General features: G+C 53.7%; 1 protein-coding gene across 2 annotated transcripts in view; it reads right to left on the reverse strand.

Moving 5' to 3' along the window:
• Window positions 1-11,358: 11,358 nt before the first annotated feature.
• The window catches only part of MAPKAPK2 (MAPK activated protein kinase 2), a 44,448-nt gene continuing 37,174 nt past the window's right edge, over window positions 11,359-18,632 (reverse strand). The window contains exons 2-10 of one of the 2 annotated variants that reach the window (XM_042975369.1): window positions 16,631-16,770; window positions 16,368-16,441; window positions 16,010-16,089; window positions 15,407-15,533; window positions 14,715-14,790; window positions 14,182-14,306; window positions 13,773-13,858; window positions 13,573-13,653; window positions 11,359-13,081 (exon numbers count right to left, since the gene is read on the reverse strand). In XM_042975369.1, the coding sequence (XP_042831303.1) occupies window positions 12,938-13,081; window positions 13,573-13,653; window positions 13,773-13,858; window positions 14,182-14,306; window positions 14,715-14,790; window positions 15,407-15,533; window positions 16,010-16,089; window positions 16,368-16,441; window positions 16,631-16,770 (933 nt within the window). In that variant the 3' untranslated portion in view covers window positions 11,359-12,937. The remainder of the gene's footprint in view (window positions 13,082-13,572; window positions 13,654-13,772; window positions 13,859-14,181; window positions 14,307-14,714; window positions 14,791-15,406; window positions 15,534-16,009; window positions 16,090-16,367; window positions 16,442-16,630; window positions 16,771-18,632) is intronic. The other variant, XM_042975370.1, reaches the window with a different exon arrangement.

Raw genomic sequence — 18,632 nt, forward strand, 5'->3', positions numbered from 1 at the left:
CACTAGGTAAAGGTCTCTCGTTGCAAGTCATGGGGCAATTCTCAGAAGGCCACACTGGCCACTCCCCAGGGTCACCCAGCGGGGAGCCAAAGGGAAGGGGCGTGGTTTCTGGTATGTGGTTGTTACACAGAGTTTACAGTGCTACAGAGGGAGTAAACTCAGCGCTGGTGACTCCAGCTCCAGAGTTCATAGACTAGTCCAGAGCCTTTGAAAACAGTGCCAATGTGCTGTGAGAACTGGGGAAGAGAATATCGTTACAAATTTGCTATTAGCAGAAACAGCTAAAATGTTACCTCTTTGTGACCTTAAGAAATTACATCCCCTTGGGTTTTGCTCTATATGTAGCTCTTCAGGGGTCTGGGGGCAGGGATACTTTTTAAGCAAAAGGTTTGTTAGGGGTGAAGCACCAAAAATATGATTTGGTGTTCCATGATTCAGCAAGTTTGAGAAACACCAGTATCCCTTTGCAGAGCTCCCGCCTAGAGATTTCTGTGTTTCAGAGATGCCCCCCGAATGTCCATCACTCAGCCTGCTTTCTGACTTGCCTGGGTGAGGGCATGGGATGGAAACCGGAGAAGAGCTAGGACCCCATAAAAATCATGACATACCACTTCCCCTGTAGGCTCCAGGAGCAAGGGACACGTCCCCGTGCCTGTGATAAGGCTGTGCCCCTGGACAGCACTCAGAACAGGTCCTTGCCAACACATGCGTGCAAGTGTCTAGACAGCGGCAGCCCTTTACAAGTCTGGGTTTCAGCTCTACTCAGCTCCCCCGGGTAGGATCTCCTGGCGACACACATTCTACACTCCTCTCCTTACTTTCTCATTTTTCTTTTCTTCTTTCTTTGACTTTCTCATGTATTTTTCTCCAGCTATAGTGTACTGCACTGAATGCAATTTTGGAAGCTTCTACTTGGGGAAGAGTGGCTAAAAATAAAACACTAAAAACACAAACAAGTCATAAAGCGAAATAACCAACATTTGTTTAAAGGCTGTCATCGCCAAGTCTAGACAGAAGCCGGGTCATTAAAAGGATTTCTCAGGGCATGTTTTAGTCCCCAGCTTCATCCATCCACTCAGCCAGCATTTCCTGAGCTCGCTGTACGGGTCGACTCCCCAACCGGGACTGGGGATCGTGCCTCCATGAGTCCACCCTACTCCAAGGGCGCAGGGCTCTCAGCTTGTCCCCTCCGGGCTGCGCAGGGTTATGGGCAATTTGCAGCAGCCTCTGCTCAAGCCTGCTGGGGACACCGGGTTGAGGAATGAGACGGGTTGGAATGGTTAGTGCGGTTACTGCCACAGGACCCACTGAGGGCAGAACAAGAGGAAATGGGTTGAAACAGCAGCAGCAGGGATCTGGGTTTGACAGAGGGAAGGCTTCCCCTTTATCAGGGAAGGAGACGCTGTCTCAGGTGACGGGGGAGTCCCAAGCATCAAGGTGCCCGGCTCTGTCCTCCAGGAGGCCTTGCCTGGGTCTCAGAGCTCTGGGGACCGGTCCTGCCCCGAGCACGTGCTGCAGCGGTGGCCACGCCCTCTGGAACTTACTCATACACAGCCTGCTGCCACCGTGCACGGAACCGCCAAGTCAGGCAGGCAGAGGCTGGGTCTCCTGTGTCTTCCTTCTCTGCTTGGAGTACTGGATGCTGCTAGGTTCCCACCAACATCTCACAAGCATCTGAGGGCCTACTGTGTGCCAGGCACCGGCGATGAGTCCGCGAATAAAGCAGACTCAGATCTCTGCGCCCGTGGAGCTTAGGTTCCGCTGGCGATAAATAAGTTCCACAGGTTTCTAGAAGGGGATCAGATCTTTGGGGGGGAAACCTGAAGTAGGATAGCATTTGGTGTGTACATTCTATTTCAATTAAAACGACTCAAAATGTAAGGCCACAGAGGGGAGTAGAGAGGAAGAGTGAGGGGTGGGGTGTAGGAGGAAAGACTATAGTTTTAAATAGAGCAGTAAGGCTAGAGGCATCATAGAAAAAGTGATACACAGAACATAAAGGAAATGAATTGTGCAGATATCTGAAGGAGGAGTGTTCCATCTTGGGGGCGTGGGGACAGGGGGGAATGGCCTATGTGGTGCTGCCCTTCCAGGTCCATGAATGCTGTAGGCTTCTAAATTTGGCCTCAGTTGCTTTCACTGCCTCCTCTTTGCCTCTGGGAAGTGTCCCAACAGGCTACATTGGGGTCCTATATCACAAGAGATTGTTTTCAAGGTACTTAAGCTGACCTCAGTTTACAAATCTATAAAATGGGAATAATAATACCACTAACCGTATAGGGTTGTTGGAGGTCAGAATTCAGAAGAAAAGAGGGATGTCTGGGTGGCTCAGTCGGCGAAGTGTCCAACTTCGGCTTAGGTCATGATCTCATGGTTCCTGAGTTCGAGCCCCTCAGGCTCTGTGCTGACAACTTGGAGCCTGGAACCTGCTTTGGATTCTGTGTCTCCTCTCTCTCTCTGTCCCTCCCCTGCCCACACTCGTCTCTCTCGCTCGCTCTCTCTCTCTCTCTCTCCCTTTCCCTCTCTCAAAAATAAACACTTAAAAAAAAGGGAAAGAGAAGGGACAGTCCACAAAGGGGACCAGAGGTCTCTGAACAGGACTGAGCAGTGTCTTCACCTGGTTTACATTCGCTATGTGCCAGGAACTGGGCTAAGGGTTTTCACTGATTAGCTGGTTAACTGTCACAGAAGCGCCGTGATGGAGATGCTCTCCTGCCACCATTTGCTAATGGGGGTGGAGGCTCACAGAAGTCGGTGGCCTCAGCCCGCACGCGGAAGGGGCACAACGTGGTCTGGGCCTACAGGAGTGCAGGGCTCCAGCCTACCCCACCCGGCAAGCCTGACCCACATCACTGCAACTGGGTCTTTTCTGCAAGAGTGAGCAGGGAGGACCGGGTTCAGAAACCCAGACTAGAGATAACGGCTCTCACGTTTCCTCCCAATCAGCCCTGATCTCTGCGGCCTCCTGTGAGGGGGTATGACCCAGTGGTTTTCTTCGCCAAATTCTTATGAGAATAATACCGCTGAAATCGGGGGCCTGATTAATTTTGGCAACTGTGGGAGGGGAGAGAAGGTACACATTCTTAGAACCGGGGCGAGGCTGGGCTGGCGGGCCCCACTTTCGGCACATTCTAGATGCCATGGGCTTGGGAGTTTCGAGAGAAACCCTGTGAGTCACCCTCACTTCCCATGGCCCCTGTTTCACTTGAAGGCACACTGCCTTCCCATCATCACCCCGCGGCCCCCAACTCTGCCGGCCACTAACGCCCTCCAGTGACACACCCAGCTACTCCCCGTCCCAACGTGAGTGGGGGTCCTCTCTGCTAGGTCACAGAGCCACAAACCCACTGGCCCAAACATCCCTGCAGCAGCCGATACAGCGGCCTCCTGGGTCAACCCAAAGCCACGCAGTGTAGGTCACCTTTACTCTCCTCTAGTTAAAATCAATCCACTCACACCATTGATACAATAACAGGACTACGACCTGCAATAGAGGGTAACAATGAGTGCTAACTATGTGCCAGGCATCATTTCCATGAGGTAAGTGATATCATGGTGTTAGTCTGGGTCCTCTGAGAAGGAGCTGCGAGAATGAGATTGAACGTGCAAGGGGTTTGCTTAGGAGAAATGTATTCATGAGACAAAAACATGGGGGGAGCCTGGCCAAGCTGGGAGAGCCATCAGACGATGGCTGACCCCAAGGAGGAGCAAAGGAGAGGAAGTTGGATGTGCGGTCTAAAGAAGTTCCCCCAGAGTTGCCAGAGAATCCTCAAACCAAAACCAGCCATCACTAGAGTCCCGGTTTCCCCAGGAACTGGGGTACCTTGGCCTCCCTGCTGGGCCCAGTCATGGCTGGGGCAGATGGAGGGAAACATGGCCTGAGCATAGATGCAACAGTGGATTTCAGAGCACAGCAGCTGGGGCCCTTCAGTTGGTTATGCTGTAATTGGAGGACCATGAGGCCCATCCTCATAACGAATACGTATTGTTTTAAGTATTATTAAGGACTTTTGTGGAGTGCCGCAATTATTATCCCCATTGTACTGGTTGATAAACTGAGGCTCCATAAAGTCAAGTCACCTGAACATACTTTGAACCCAGTTTAGTTAACTCCAAAGCTCTCTCCTGCACAGTGTGCATCTGAGCTATTGACCACCGCATCCCAAACCTGATTCCTCAGACTCCATAATCAGTGGAGGGCTGGGCACACCATGAGTGTCCCATAAAGGTTTCTGGGGGTAATATGGTTGAGCTCTTGCCTAGTAAGAAAAACTGCTTGCAAGTCTCCTGTGTCTGCCCCAACACCTAGAACTCTGAGCCTGAGTCACCTTCTTCAGCATGTGCCTTTGTCCCTAACCAGAGAGAGCCCTCTCCTGGAAGCTCCCATGGCACTCAGGGCCTCGCTTACGGCACCTGCCAGTCTGCCTTGTGTCAAAGTCATTCGCACACCGTCCTCTCCATGGTGTTCCCACCAGGGGCTTCCCAGTCTGGGGAGCCGATCAAGTAACATGCTCAAGACCAAACACCAGCTGAGTAAGGCTGAACCTCAGATTTGTTTTTGAGGCATTCTGCCTGTACACCCAAAATAGATGCAAATATCTGTAACTGGGCGAGCAGAGCCACCGATGTGGGGAGAGGCTGAAGGAATCCCCCTTGCCCCTCCACATCTGATTCTTCCAGTCGCCCACAGTGCAGCCGAGGGTATATATCTATGTTTTGGGAAGTGCTTCAAATACCCTCTTAATCTCAGCTGACTTATTCTATCCCCAGATTGCCCCACTGCTGACAGCAAAGTCATTCATGGCCCTGTCATTCAGCAAGCAACATGCAAAATGCATTGATTCATAAATTGACAGTGTCTTTTTGGGAATGCCTACCAAAACATAAAATGTACGTATCCTTTGACCTAACTTGCACTTCTAGGAATTTATCCTACAGAAACCCTCACACATGTTCACAGAGATGTTGTACAAGATGTTTGCAACATTAATACTAATAGTTTAAAAAAAAAGGCAACAAATGAAACGTCTGCCCACCATCAGCAGATAGTTAAATAAATTGTGGCTTATCTCTACTATGGCATACTCTATAGGTGTTGTAAGGGTTCTGGGGCCCCTGGCTGGCTCAGTTGGTAGAGCACACGACCCTTGATCTTGAGACTGTGAGTTTTAGCTCCACGTTGGGTGTAGAGATTACTCAAAAAGTAAAGAAAGAAAACTTTAAAATATTGGAAAAAAAAAAAAAAAAGAATTCGATGGTTCTGAGTCCAGCCTCACTAAGGTAGGCTAAGTTTAAAAAGCAAGCTGCATGAAGGGGCGCCTGGGTGGCACAGTCGGTTAAGCCTCCGACTTCAGCCAGGTCACGATCTCGCGGTGAGTTCGAGCCCCGCGTCAGGCTCTGGGCTGATGGCTCGGAGCCTGGAGCCTGTTTCCGATTCTGTGTCTCCCTCTCTCTCTGACCCTCCCCCGTTCATGCTCTGTCTCTCTCTGTCCCAAAATAAATAAAAAACGTTGAAAAAAAAAATTAAAAAAAAAAAAAAAGCAAGCTGCATGTTAATTAATAGGGATGAAAAAGCTCTGGAGACGGGATGTACAACAATGTGAATATACTTAATGCTATTTAACTCGACACTTAAAAAGCGGTGGAGATGGGGTATTTTATGGTACGGGTATTTCACAATTTTTTAAAAAAAAAGCGAGTTGTAGAACATACCTAATGATTCCATGTGCCCTTGTGATAGCCCTCAAAGAAATTCCTCATCTGTGTTTATAAGGATATATATGTATGTAGATAGATTAATAGAAATTTTGGGAAGGCTGGATAAAATCAAAATCAAACCGAGCTGTTGAATGAAGTTATTTCTGGAGAGGGAGCTGGCGTGGTTGGGTGGGGAGAGAGGTTGTAACCAACTTTCACATTTCACTCTGAATGCATACACAATTACACGTGCATGTAATTTCTTTGCTGTTCGAATTACTAAAATTACTTGTGTTGATCGTTCTGTGGATGCATTCATCCACCCGACAGATCCCCAGCACCTATGTGGGGTCAGCTGCCGTTTTCAGAACTTGGAATAAGCAGGTCAGGCTGATTTCTCATCCTTTACTCTTCCTTGCAGACTGGCTCAGAGAATGGCCTGTCCCCTCCTGCCTTCAGCCCCGGTGGGGCGGCTGTGGGTGCAGCCAATAGGGTCAGAGTCTCACTATGAATGAGGACCATTACTTAGAAGAGGTTTCTGACCTGAAAAGGGAGATAGCTGAGTGCCAGAAAACCATAGGCCCTTCTGGGTCTTACTGCAAAAAACCAGGTCTCCCTGTACCACAGGCTGTAGGCACACCTAAACCGAGGTCTGGGGCTCAGACTTAGAGGAGATCGTGGTTTCTTTGAAAAGCAAACCTCTGACTGGTGTATTTGGAACCACAGGTCTCCAAATCAGAGGGGGAGGGCTGGGAGAACTCAGCTCATTCTGAAACTTGAGGCCTCATAGCCCCTGGAGGCTGGAGTTCTTTGAGGAACAAGATCCCCCAGCTGCCTGGACTGAGGAAGGACTGCGAGTACGTTTCACTCGCTCTCAGACACCAGCGGCCTCAGCTCTCCACTGGCTTGGACTTGGGCCAGAGCCACCCAACCCCGGGGACTCATTTGCATAACCTCTGTAGATAACTGTGCATCTCGGGGCCCCAGAAACGCCGCTCTCCCAGGATCCGGAAGGTTAAGACCGGTATTTGGTCACACTGAGCCAGAGGGACTGAAACAGAACCCAGGGGGAGGACAAGGCTCCTGGAGGGGGAGAGTGAAGGGGGAAAGCCAGTCCAGCATTTCCCTTGCAAATCCTGGCAGAGGTGTCGCGAGGAGTAGGAAACTTCACTGTCCCACGGAGCAAGAAAGTTATGCAAACAAATGCATTTGCATGGCAGCCCAGGCCCCTAAAAAACGACTTACCACACACAGGTTCCGACAGCCCAGCCCCACTCACCCCTCCCCACCTGAGATCCTGCAGGCTTCACAGCCAAGACTTCCTGGCCAGAGGCTCTGGGTAGTCGTTTTCCCCCAGAGCAACAAATATGCGCCCCCCCCCCCCCGCCCACCGCCAGAGGGTGGTTGTACATTCCGAGGTAACCCTAGGTTTGTGATGTTGGTGTGTGAAAAACAAAAAGTGTGGAAGCTTAGGTACATTAAAATTGGAGCTCTGGCTTTTTAGTGACAGAGAGGAGCAAGGAAACCCTCGACAACCACTGCTCCCAGTTTCCCAAGAGGGGCCCCCAATTACAAGTCACATTAGCCTGTTTTTATAACGACTTGTAAAATGGGTAACTAAAAATGATCTAAGTTTAAGGCTTCTTTAAAAGTTAATGGAGAACAGAGGGGAAATCCCAGTGGGGCTCTGTTCCCAAATTCTGGTTTGGGGGAAGCAACCACAGTAAATGAGAGGAATCCAAGTTGGAGGGGCGCGGAAGAGAAAAGGGGCAGAAAAACGCCGAGGGGGGAGGAAATCAGACTTCCCCCGCAGACAGACCGGTGGGGGTCAAAGGTCAAGCTGCAGTGGTACACAGACAGCAGCTCAGACCAAAAGACGGAAGGAAGGGGTGAACCTAGACTCAGAGAAGGAAAGATGTGGCTCTTGCCGAGACCAGAGTGGAAATCTGATGGGAAAATCTACCCTCGTGCTCTTCCCTCGTGGTTTATGGTCAAACCTGTCCTCCCACAGCGAGCTCCAAGGGCATTTCAGAGGAGGCGCGCCAGGGTCTCTCCCAGAAAAGCTCCACAACCACCTGTCCACGAGGGCTGGATACACGTCTAACGCATCTATATCTCCCCGAAGTCCTGAGCACTGGGCCTGGCATGTAGCAGGTGCTCCAGAGGGGCTGAGTCGGAAGGTGGCACCTTAACTTTGGGAGCATGGGGAGTCTTCTCCAAGAGTGGTTGAGCCGAGGAGGCCAAAAGTACAGGCCACCCCCTTGTCCACCCACGGATAGAGCCCCTACTTCTCAAAGTCCTGGCAAGGCCACATGCGATCGTCACGTGCCTCAGTGGGGGTAGGACTGATACTGTCCCCAGGATAGGCAGAGGTGAGGGCTTTGCCCGCAGGACAAGGATTCAGGGTGTGCTTCACCTGACCTCACTCATCCCTCCAGTGCCAAAACTTTTGGGGGTGCTGAAAGGCTGTCCCGGGGCCACCTGGGCTCGGATGATGACCGCCCTCACTGTCTGGGACAGTTTTGAATGGATAGATTCAGACCCCAAAGTATGTGTCCAGGCCAGTGGATGCAGAGAAAGGACAAAACAAGGCCTCCCAAGGTTGCATACTGAGTAGGACCTGCGTCCTACACGTGGTTTTTCCCAAAGCACAGTGCATAAGAGTGTGTGCCTGGGTATTTAGCGATTCAGGGCGTTGGGTGCTCTCTTCACACTGGTCTGAGCGCAGGGAGGGGAAAGGTAGATGAATTTGCCAGAAGGCTCCCCCAGAGCTGGAGCTTGGTACTCCTTCTGAAGAGTAGCTACTTCCAAACTTGGCCATTTCCCGCCCCGCCCCTGGGGTGGCTGAGCCCCTAACTGTGGGCTTCAAGAGTCAAAGGCAGGAAGGGGCTGTATTCCTGGGGCCCAGGGCACAGAGGCTGCCCCCCAAGGTTGCTCCCACACCCACTGGGGCCCAGCTGGGGAGTGCCCAGCAGGTTTGTTTACATTTACCTGTGGAGGGCGGGCACTTTCCCCAGCCTCACCAACCCCATCCTCCTCCCCTGAATAACTGAATTTCCTTCACACCCTGAGCGGGCACTACCCACTCGTCACTCACAGCCCTCCACAGCACTTCCTGTCTCCAACCAAGTCAAAGGAAAACCCCAAATTTACTGTTATTGTTTACCAAACCAACTGCCTCCTCAGCCCAAGGCACACACATCCTCAAGCTGAGGGCGGGATAGACCCAGCCTAGACCAGTGACCCTGCTCCAAACCTAGAGCTCCCTGTGTCCTCTGGACGGTGGGATTCATAAAGGCCACCTAGTGCCTTACGAAGCATTAAAATCCGTGATCTCATTAAATTCCTCACAGTAGCCCCAGGACACAGGCACGTCACCCCCATTTCATACAAAAGGAAACAATTCCACTCAGTCGAAGGGAATCCAGTCTCGCTCTTGGCTCCCCCGCGGGGGGCGGTATTTGGTTTCATTTGTTCTTTTCAAGGAACTCTAAACTTGGAAGCTGGAGTCACAGGTGAGATTCGCCACTGCTTCGTTGTGAGGTCTCGGGGGAGAGTCATTTTACTCTGTGAGGCTGCGTTTCCTCAGGTAAATTGGAGACTAGTCCTTAGACCCTCTTTACGTCTTACAGCACTTGAGGGCATTCGGGAATCACACCGCTCTGTCTTTTGCACCCCAGAAGGCCAGCATTTGTCATTAGATCAAAGTTCCCTTTCCCATCCCACCTGGGAGTTTAGCAGGAGTCACAGAGCCACCCGTGTGTGGGTCAGGGGCATGGGGAGGAGTGCAAAGGTATGGCCAGGCCCCATGCATGAAGCCGGGCCCCTCGGGGCCCTTCACCCCAGCCATCCTCCCTGAACACCAACTCCATGCTGGATGGTCTCTGGCCACAAGCATCCTGAGCCGGGCTGACCCAGACAGAAGTGGCAGCAAACACGAGTGTCAACGTGTGGGGACAAGAGGATGAGAAAGCTGTGGGACAGGCCTCTGTGGCAAAGCAGGTGCCTTGCAGATGCCACATCCTGATCCTTGGACCTAAGAACCCTGCAGATAGAATTAAGGTTAAGAGCCTTGTGATGGGGAGATTATCCGGGATGATCTGGGTAGGCTCAGTCTCATCACACAGGTCAGTAAGAGTGCAGGTCAAAGCGGGGACAACAGAAGCATCGGAGGGATGTGATGTCGCTGGCTTTGAAGAAGGGAGAAAAAAGTCACTAGCCAAGGAACGCAGAAGCCTTTTGAAGCTGGAAAAGGCAAGGCAATGGAATCTTCTAGAGCCTCCAGAAAGGAATATAGCTGTGCTGAGACCTTGATTCTAGCCCAGTGAGACCCTATCGGACCAGTGACCTGTAAGATATTACATCTGTGCCGTTTTAAGCCATGGAATGCATCAAGGACTCAACAGAAAAGGGATACGGCCTCCAAAGACAATGGAGCTCTGACCATGCCCTTGTGCCCTCTCACCCTGGCTCCCCTCCTATCTGCCCTCGGCTGCCCTTCCCCCGAGTTCTCGTCACTTCTGACACTTGTGTCAACGCAGAGAACACAACTGGGTTTCTCTGAACACAAAAGCTCATGACGGTTCACCTGAGCGGTGGTTTCTAGAACACTGAGTGGTGTCTCAAGCTAGGAACTAGCCTCAACAATCCATGCAGGGGGTATAAAGTGGAGGTCGGGGGTCAATAGGGGCTGCCCTGCCTAAGCCCACCAGCCTGAGCAGTGGAGCTGTGATCCTGCTAATGACTGAGGGGATAAGCAGGCCCCTCCTCCAGCCACAGTCAGGTGTGAGGATGGAAAACACCCGCCCCAGGCCTTTGGATCCGGAGTTCTAGTCCAAACCAGGTAGCCGTGTGAGCTCCAGTACATTCTTGCGCCCTCCGTCAGTTCCCTCATCGTGAAGCAGGGGTAACCACCCTGCCCTGCGTTTCTCCCCAGTCAGCTCTGAGGACCACGTGAGAAAATGTGAAGTTAACTACTCGGGTGCACTATTTTTCCTTTCCTTTCCTGAAAGAGCAATGGGGTCAGTAGACCAGTTTCTACCTTAGGCCCTACTGCAAGCCAATCCGTGGTGTGACCCCAAACATCCCACCTCTGGGCCTTGCTAGTTTCATCCGTGAACTGGCGGAAATTGGGTCCTGTGAACACGGAGGGCTCTTCCAGGTCACTGTAGAGTATTTTGGTTTAAGCCTAACCCCTATCGTCCCCTGCTGGAACTTTCAGGAACTACACCAACCTGCTCCCCTGGTCTCTCCCAGGGTTTGAAACCAGTTCCTTCCATCCCAGGCCAGCAGGGCCCCTCAGGCTGAGGAGGCCAGCACCTGGCTAAACAGGTCAAAGATTCAAGTACTGAGAAACAGCTTCACTCCTGATTCAGTATTTGGCAAAAGAGCATGGGCCCCCCACCCCTTATTGCCACCCCACGCTGCTATAAAGGACAGCAGCATTCATGCCCCTACACCAGACACATCCTGGCCAGACCCTGGACGGGACAGGTGCTGGCTCCCACTCACCCCGGAGGCCCTCCTGTCCTCTCCCCTGCCAGGACACCCAGACTCTGCCCTCCCAACATACAGAACCATCTCCATCTGTGGGAAGAAGAGAAATGGGGGGAGTGGGGTAGAAGGGCTGAGTCCCATGAAGGAAGAGCAAGGAAACCTTTCAACTATTAAATCTGTTTAGTAAAGACAGTTTCGCTCATACAAAACATCAATAGTTTACAACAATCTGAGTGCTGGACACACCATCAGAGACAGGGAGGCGCTGCAGGCCCTCCGAGAAGGGCCTTCCCCTGTGCCCAGAGAAGAGCCAGGGGGCTCCTCCACCACCTTGCCCCTGAGGGAGATGAAAGCTGAAGGATTACAGCCCTGAAGACCATGGCACGGAGGACGTCTCCCCAGGTTGCTCATTAACACTGGGGGAGGGCCCTCCCCACCCTCCCCTCACTGGCCTGGATACGTGAAGCTGAGCCGTTTGGGGTAGGGAAAGTGGCCAGTGGGGACGGGGCGGGGGGGGGCAGAGCCGGGACATCTTTGGTGTGAAGGATCCCCCCCCTCAACACACAACAGCACTTGAGTGGTGTTGCCTTTGCCCGCACGGGGTGGCTCGCCAATGCCTCCAGAGCCCAGGAGAGAGACAGCAGAACGCAGAAGCTGTGTATCACTTCTAGACTGCCCAGGCTCACCCACGCGGGCAGAGGGAGGCCTGTTAAGAAGTGGCTAAAAATGTAGGAAAACTAAACAAGAATGGGTTAAGAATGGCAGGAAGGAGAAGTGGAGAGGCCACTTGGAAGCTAAGCGCCTCAGAGGACGAGGACCAGCACTAACTAGGGAGCAGGGGGTGAGGACGGGGGGTGGTCCAGTCTTCCTGATTGTTGTGCCAGTGCCTAAGTCACTCCTCTTTGCCTCCCAGAACCGGCTAACGGGCAGGCCACGGAGGGCCTGGCCCAGAATCTGGATAGGCTTCTCAGGCACTTCGGCAGACCCGACATGGGCACGGCAGGCCCAGGGAGGGTGAAGGCTCTTGAGCCACAGCAGGGCCCCTCCCTCTGCAGCCCTGCCTGCCCCTGGCCCCTCAAATGCAGTCCCAGACACAGATCCGGGCACACATACACATGTGCACACACACACACACACACACACACACACACACACACACACACACACACTCACACTCGCCTCTGTGCGTCTGGCACACGTCTGAGGGCTCCAGCGGAGGTGGGTGGCATCCCAGCCCCGGCCCTGCATGGCTTTGAGCTTCCAGAATGCCTCGGCCAGCAGGGACCTCAGGCTGTAGTGGGGAAGGAGAGGGCAGTGGGACCACACAGCGACACTCCCTAGAACAGTTTCCACAAATACCCTTTAACAAACCCCAAACCCTTGCACGTCCAGAGGAAGGGGTTTGGGGAACAGGAGGGCAGAGTGGGGCAAGGAACAATAAAAGAAGTTTCATAAAAATTCTAAGTCAAATTACTGACAGAATTGCAAAATGAGCACGGGTTCAAGAGCATCTTGCTCCCTTCTCTCTCCACACCACCCCCAACCTCCCGGCCTCCCCGTCTCTGAGGTGGCCGTTCGTTTGGAACCAAAGGCAGGATTCAGCCTCTGATGGGGCTCCGGACTCCATGCCGCCGAGGAGGAGGGGAGGCGGAAACGGGACAGTTCTGTGTCTCTTCGTTTAAAAAATATATCCAGGTCGAGAGTTATTGCTTGCCCTGCCGTGCAGTGGGATGGGCTCAGAGGCTCAGTGAGCGAGGGCCGCGGCCTCCAGGGCCCGAGCTTTCTTTCGCCTCTTCAGAAGGAGAGGATTGGATGCATCTTCAATCTTTTTTATCTTGATCTGCTCGTAGTCGACGCGCATTGTGGCCAAGGCACTGGTCATCTCCTCCTGGGGAGGGGAGGGTTTCACCGAGGGGGAGACACGGGAGACAAGAGACACGAGGGCAGGGGGAGGGCGACGGGAGGTGGGAGCAGAGAGGACAGGCTGCTTAGTTAGTGGGTCCAGGGCCGACAGCGGCCTGGGCCCCGGCGTGGGTCACCGGAGCCTGGCCACGGCATCCTGCTGCTCTCCCCGAGCCCTCCAACAACCCCGCAGGAAGGCAAGAAGAGGACCAGGAGTCCCGTGAGCTCCAGCCTGTCACTAGCTGCGTGACCCTGAGTAGTAGCCTTTGGGGTCCCTTTAGTGAGCGGTGGGCTTAGTGGGAATAAAAGCAGAGTCCCCGGCCCGCAGCCTGGCCGGGGAAGTGGCCCAGAGTCACTGCTCTTGTTTTAACACAGATCCCCGGGGTGAGCGAGCGCAGACCCAAACTCCCCCACCCACGCCTGGGCACCCCTGGCGAGCCGCCTCCCCCAGCCCCTCGCAGCCAGGGCTTCCCTCACCTTGACATCCTCCCACCGCTCCTTGTCCTCCTTCAGGACCCGGCTGGTGTGCAGTGGGGTCTGAGGGACCTTTGTGGATTGCTGATGGGGAGAAAAGGAATTTAAGCGACAGCCTGGGGTGGGGCACAGTGGTGGCTGAACCCTCACCCTGAGGGACGGTTCCCATGGACCCAGGTCTCTCCGGCCTCTACCAGGCTTACCATGATCCAGGGGTGGTTCATAAACTCCGTGATGGTCATCCTCTGCGTGGGCTCTGTTTTCAGCAGGTTCCGGATAAGCATCTTCACTGGGGGGAGGGGCGGGGGACAGAGACAGTTCAGGGGCCACTCTCCCTCTTCTGCCTCTTCCCAAAGTTTGCAAGGTGAACCCAGATTCGGGGGTGGGGGTGTTGCATGGAGGCAGACTGCCCAAGGAGCTGCTGAGGGCATGACGCCTGTACCACCTGATAGGTTACGTGTGGCCCCACGGCCCTGGCCCTGTGCCAGGCCCTTCACACAGACAGGATGTACCCAGCGGGCACAAGCACAGGTACAGACCCGCTGCCACACCACCCCCACGAGCGGGACACCTACATGCACACACGCGCACGTGCCGGCCTGGGGTCTTTACCTTCCTCTGACACTTCGGACCATTCTGGGTTGGGAAATTCATACTGGCCCATTCGGATGCGAGTCTTCATGCCCGGAGAGATGGCAAGACCATGGTTGGAGTAGAAGGGGGGATACCCACACAGCCTAAACCACGACGCAGGAAGAGAGGGATAGAGCTGGTATTACGTAGGGGGCCTTGCACCAGGAACAGGCTGAGAAACGGGCTTCTTCTTGCCAAGGTCACAGAGAAATTGGAACTCATTGATTCGGGCACAACGTATGAAGTCATGACCAGGGCCCAGAACTCCAGCATGCGGAGTATCTAAAGCACATTTTCCTGCCCATTTATCAGTTTATAGCCACCACTTGGCTACCAGAATCCAATAAGCATTGAGAGAAGAAGACATGCTGGGGATTCCCAGGGAAACCCCATCCAGAAGGGGACGCTGACCTTCGCTCCTTCCTCTTGTCCCAGAGAGGTACGGGCCTCCTTCCACCCCACTGCCCCAGCCCGGCACCCCCCACCCCCCACGCCCTCCCTGGCACACTCACAGGATGTACATGATGACACCCAAGGACCACATGTCACAGGACTTGTCATACTTCTCTGGACCCAGCACTTCCGGAGCTGCAAACCAAAGGTCCCTGTGGTTGGGTCTGGCCCTTGGAGCACTGTGCTATCTCCCATTTCTCTGTGGAACATGTTCTCCCTCCCAGCCCTTCAGCCCCTCATGATGGTCCTGGAGCTGGGGGTGGGAGGGGGGGGAGCAGCCATCACCCAGTGCTGGGATTGGGGATAGGGAACAGACCCTCCTCCAAGAGGAGCCCTGGGGCTAGAGTCTTGAGACCGAAACAATTCCTGAACTGAACAGCCTTGTCAACTCACGCTGTCCATTTAATTCAACAAACACGTTCGGAGAGTTTATTCTGTGCCAGTCAGCTGGGGCCCCAGAACCAAATCTGTGTCCCAGACTCCACTGGGAATCTGATGGCAAGGACCGACCTTCTTGGGGAAATTACACGTGGGCACAAAATCCTGCCTATACTCTCAGAAAATTTCCCATAAGGCCTCAACCCCAGCTTCACTCTGACGAGCCCTACTTGTGGTCAGGTCACATCAGAACCAGCTCCGGAAAGGGTCAGAGGACATGATTCTCCCAGGACCGGTGGCACCGAGAGCTGGAGGGAGGGTGTGAGAGCAGCCCTGGGGACAGATGGGCGCCCCAGGCCTCCTTGGGACTTACCCACATAGTACGGCGTATAACAAGGAGTGGTCAAAGAATTGTGGCTGGTGGTTTCCTTGGCAAAGCCAAAATCGGTGAGTTTCAGAATGGCATTGGGCCTTTTGGAGGTGTATAGGAGATTCTCAGGCTACAGAGAGAGAGAGAGACAGAGAAACAGCAACTCTGCTGAGCCTCTGAGGGGCTATGAGAATCAGAAGGGTGACGTTCCTGTCTTCCCTTCTCCATTCAACAGTCATCAACAATCAGGCGGGTATACACGACCAGGGGTCTGCCTTCTGAGAACTTACAGCGTGCTTGGAGACAGGAGACTAACACAGACAACCACGAGCAAACACCACAGGGACACAGAAACCAAAGGTGAGGACCACAGGGCTGGGCACAGCCACAGGCGGCTTTGCTCCTGGGTTTGGGGGTGTGCCCAGAGCGGGCAGGCCCCGTGGGGCAGAGAATGGCACCCTGCCCTACTGTGCCCTCAGGAGCCAGGCAGCAAGGCTGTAGGACACTCCTGGGAAGGACAAACCTTCCCAGGGTCACCGCGGTCCCACGGCCGCAGCCCTCCGCGACACTCAGTCAGGGGGAGGGGTGGCAATAAACGGCTGGTACCTTGACATCCCGATGGGCAATGTTGATTGAGTGCAGATACTGGATGGCCTCACCGATGCTCTTCATGATTTCTGACGCTTCTGTAGCCGTGAGAGGTGGGAGAGAGAAAGAAGGTCACAAGATGCATTGTCGGGCTTGAAACCCCGCCCCCCGCCCCCCAGTGCAGCCCCAGACTCCCTAAGTCCACCACCCACCCTAGAAACCAAGAAATGGGGAGCGGTCACGTTTCAGCTGCGGATGCCAGCCTCGGCAACAAGCTGGAGGAGGCCGTGGGCCTCGGCATCTCTCCTAGAGAGCAGGCGCTGCAGAGGCCCCCTTCCCACACCCCTGCCTGCCAAGGCCCGTCCCCACAACAGACCCTTTCTACCTCTTTCTGTGAACGCTTGGTCTCCCCGGTCCTGGATTCGGCTAAAGAGCTCTCCGCCATCCAGACTGAAACAAAGCCACAGTCAGATCCGACGGGTACAAATTCCCACCACCCCTCCCCACCGCCCGCCAAAAGAAATGAAGCATTTATGTCTGAAGCTGTGGGTCCAGGCCTGGGCAGTGCCTGGAGGGTGAGGGGCCTGAGTGGAGGCGGGGACAGGCTGGGCAAGGGGCAGAATGGGCACGGGTGCATACCATTCCATGACAATGAGCAGGCACTTCCTCCCCGCGTACAGGTTCTCATAGACATCGACGATCCGCACGATGTGTGGGCACTGGGAAGCCCTCCAGTGCAGCTCGACCTCCCGGCGGGCCTTGGGGCAGTCCTGAAGCATCTGCAAGCCAAACGGCCACCTGTGTCACTGCACTGTCTCTGCAGGAGGACAGCTGGCTGTCGCCCCGGGTAGGCCTATTCCAAGGCCGTGGCCCGGGTGCCCACGGACATCCACGCTGGTTCGTCAGGAACTCCCCGCCACTCCCATCTGGTCCCCTGCCAGCTCCCGTGGCATTTTCTCCGGCCCCTCCCCCTAAATCCTGACTTGGAGCTCTGCAGCTCCCTTATCTGCTCTGAAAGAAACCTTAAGATGACCTCCATGGGGCCTTGACAACTACACCGAAATCAGCCCGTGGACCATTTTATCCAGGTGGGCCCTTCCTAGCCACGGGCATGGAGTCTTTTCTAGAAGGCAGGCAGCAGTCGGGCACTGGGAGACAGGGGTTAGTAAAGGAGGCATGAGGAGAAAGACAGGCAGAAGAAAATTAATACAATCATAGAAAGGGGCCTGGAGAAAGGAAAGACTCCAGAATCAGTAAGAAAAGGGACTCCCAAGATCCCTCAAAACCCAGCACACCAAATCCAGAGCAAGGTGCTTTCTACCTCTGTGACATACTTCGTTCGACCAACCGATGGCCTAGGGAGTCAGCCTGACGTGTTTCGAATGCCGCTTCTTACATGTTTGCAACCTTGAGCACATTCCTTAACTCATGAGCCTCCTCCCTGTGCCTTCTTTCCCGGACCAGGTGGCCAGGGACACTAATGGAACCTGGGGGGCTGAATCTTGATTAATCCAAGCCAGTCTCACTAATTCCTAGTCCTTTACTACTGACTAGTTTTGGAACAAGCCTAAGACCCAACGCTGGCCAAGATGAGATTTGTAAAAAATCCGCTAGAGGCCTCTTAAAGGGAGCACAAGGAACCCATGCCGTCTTTCCTGCTCGTGGCACCTGGAATGGGGACAGCCACCTTAGTGCCATACAGGAGGCCGCCTTAGAGGACAAGTCCATGCCCTGAGGAAGCAACCGGGAGAGGAGGCAACGACCTGGATCCTCGCTGACACCAAGAACCCGCCCTCAGAACCTGTTTGTGGTAAGATCAGAATCTTTCCTTACTATTTAAACGGCTTTTAAGGAGAGTTCTTTTATTGCGCAGAGCCAAAGGCACCCTGATCTATTCCTTCGCAAAATGGGGACAGAGTTGCGAGGATTGAACAACCCTGCAAAGCGCCTAGCAGAGTGCCTGGTATATGCCCGATAACCAGAGCCATGGCTTTCATTCCAGAACGTCCGCTATGCGCACAGCACAGATGCCAAAATGATTAAGACAAAGACCCGGAGAGACTTACCATCTCTGTGGGAAGTCAAGATTAGCCCTACACAGTAATTTAAGGGCGGTGGAGGCTGAGAAGGAAATGGTGAGGCAGAAGGGAGGCCATCCAGGCCGGGAAAACAGTGGGGATCGGGGCACTGACTGGGAGGGAGTGGAGTTGGAGTCGATGGGTGATGCAGCCCAAAAGCTCAGAGACCTGCTGCAAAGTGCACAAAGCTTGGAAAGAAAGATCAGATGGTCCGGATGAAGCCAGATCACAGAGGGCGGTGAAAGGCAAACACAGGAATTTCCAACAATAAAACTAGAATTCATCATGCTACGGTCTGCGATATACTAGGCCTTTTCTAACTGCACAACTGCCTTTTTTTTTTTTTAATATAATTTATTGTCAAGTATACAGTGTGAACGGTGTGCTCTTGGTTTCGGGGGTGGATTCCCGTGATTCATCACTTACATACAACAACACCCAGTGCTCGTGTCAACAAGATGCAACTGCCATTTTATGGGATGAGGAAATTGAGGCTCGGACAAATAGCATGTCCAGGGCTAAGTTCCTAGGGAAAGGCAGAGCCAGGGTTGGAATCTAAGCAT

The sequence above is a fragment of the Panthera tigris genome, chromosome F3 (genome assembly GCF_018350195.1).
Source record: "Panthera tigris isolate Pti1 chromosome F3, P.tigris_Pti1_mat1.1, whole genome shotgun sequence".
Lineage (NCBI taxonomy): Eukaryota > Metazoa > Chordata > Mammalia > Carnivora > Felidae > Panthera > Panthera tigris.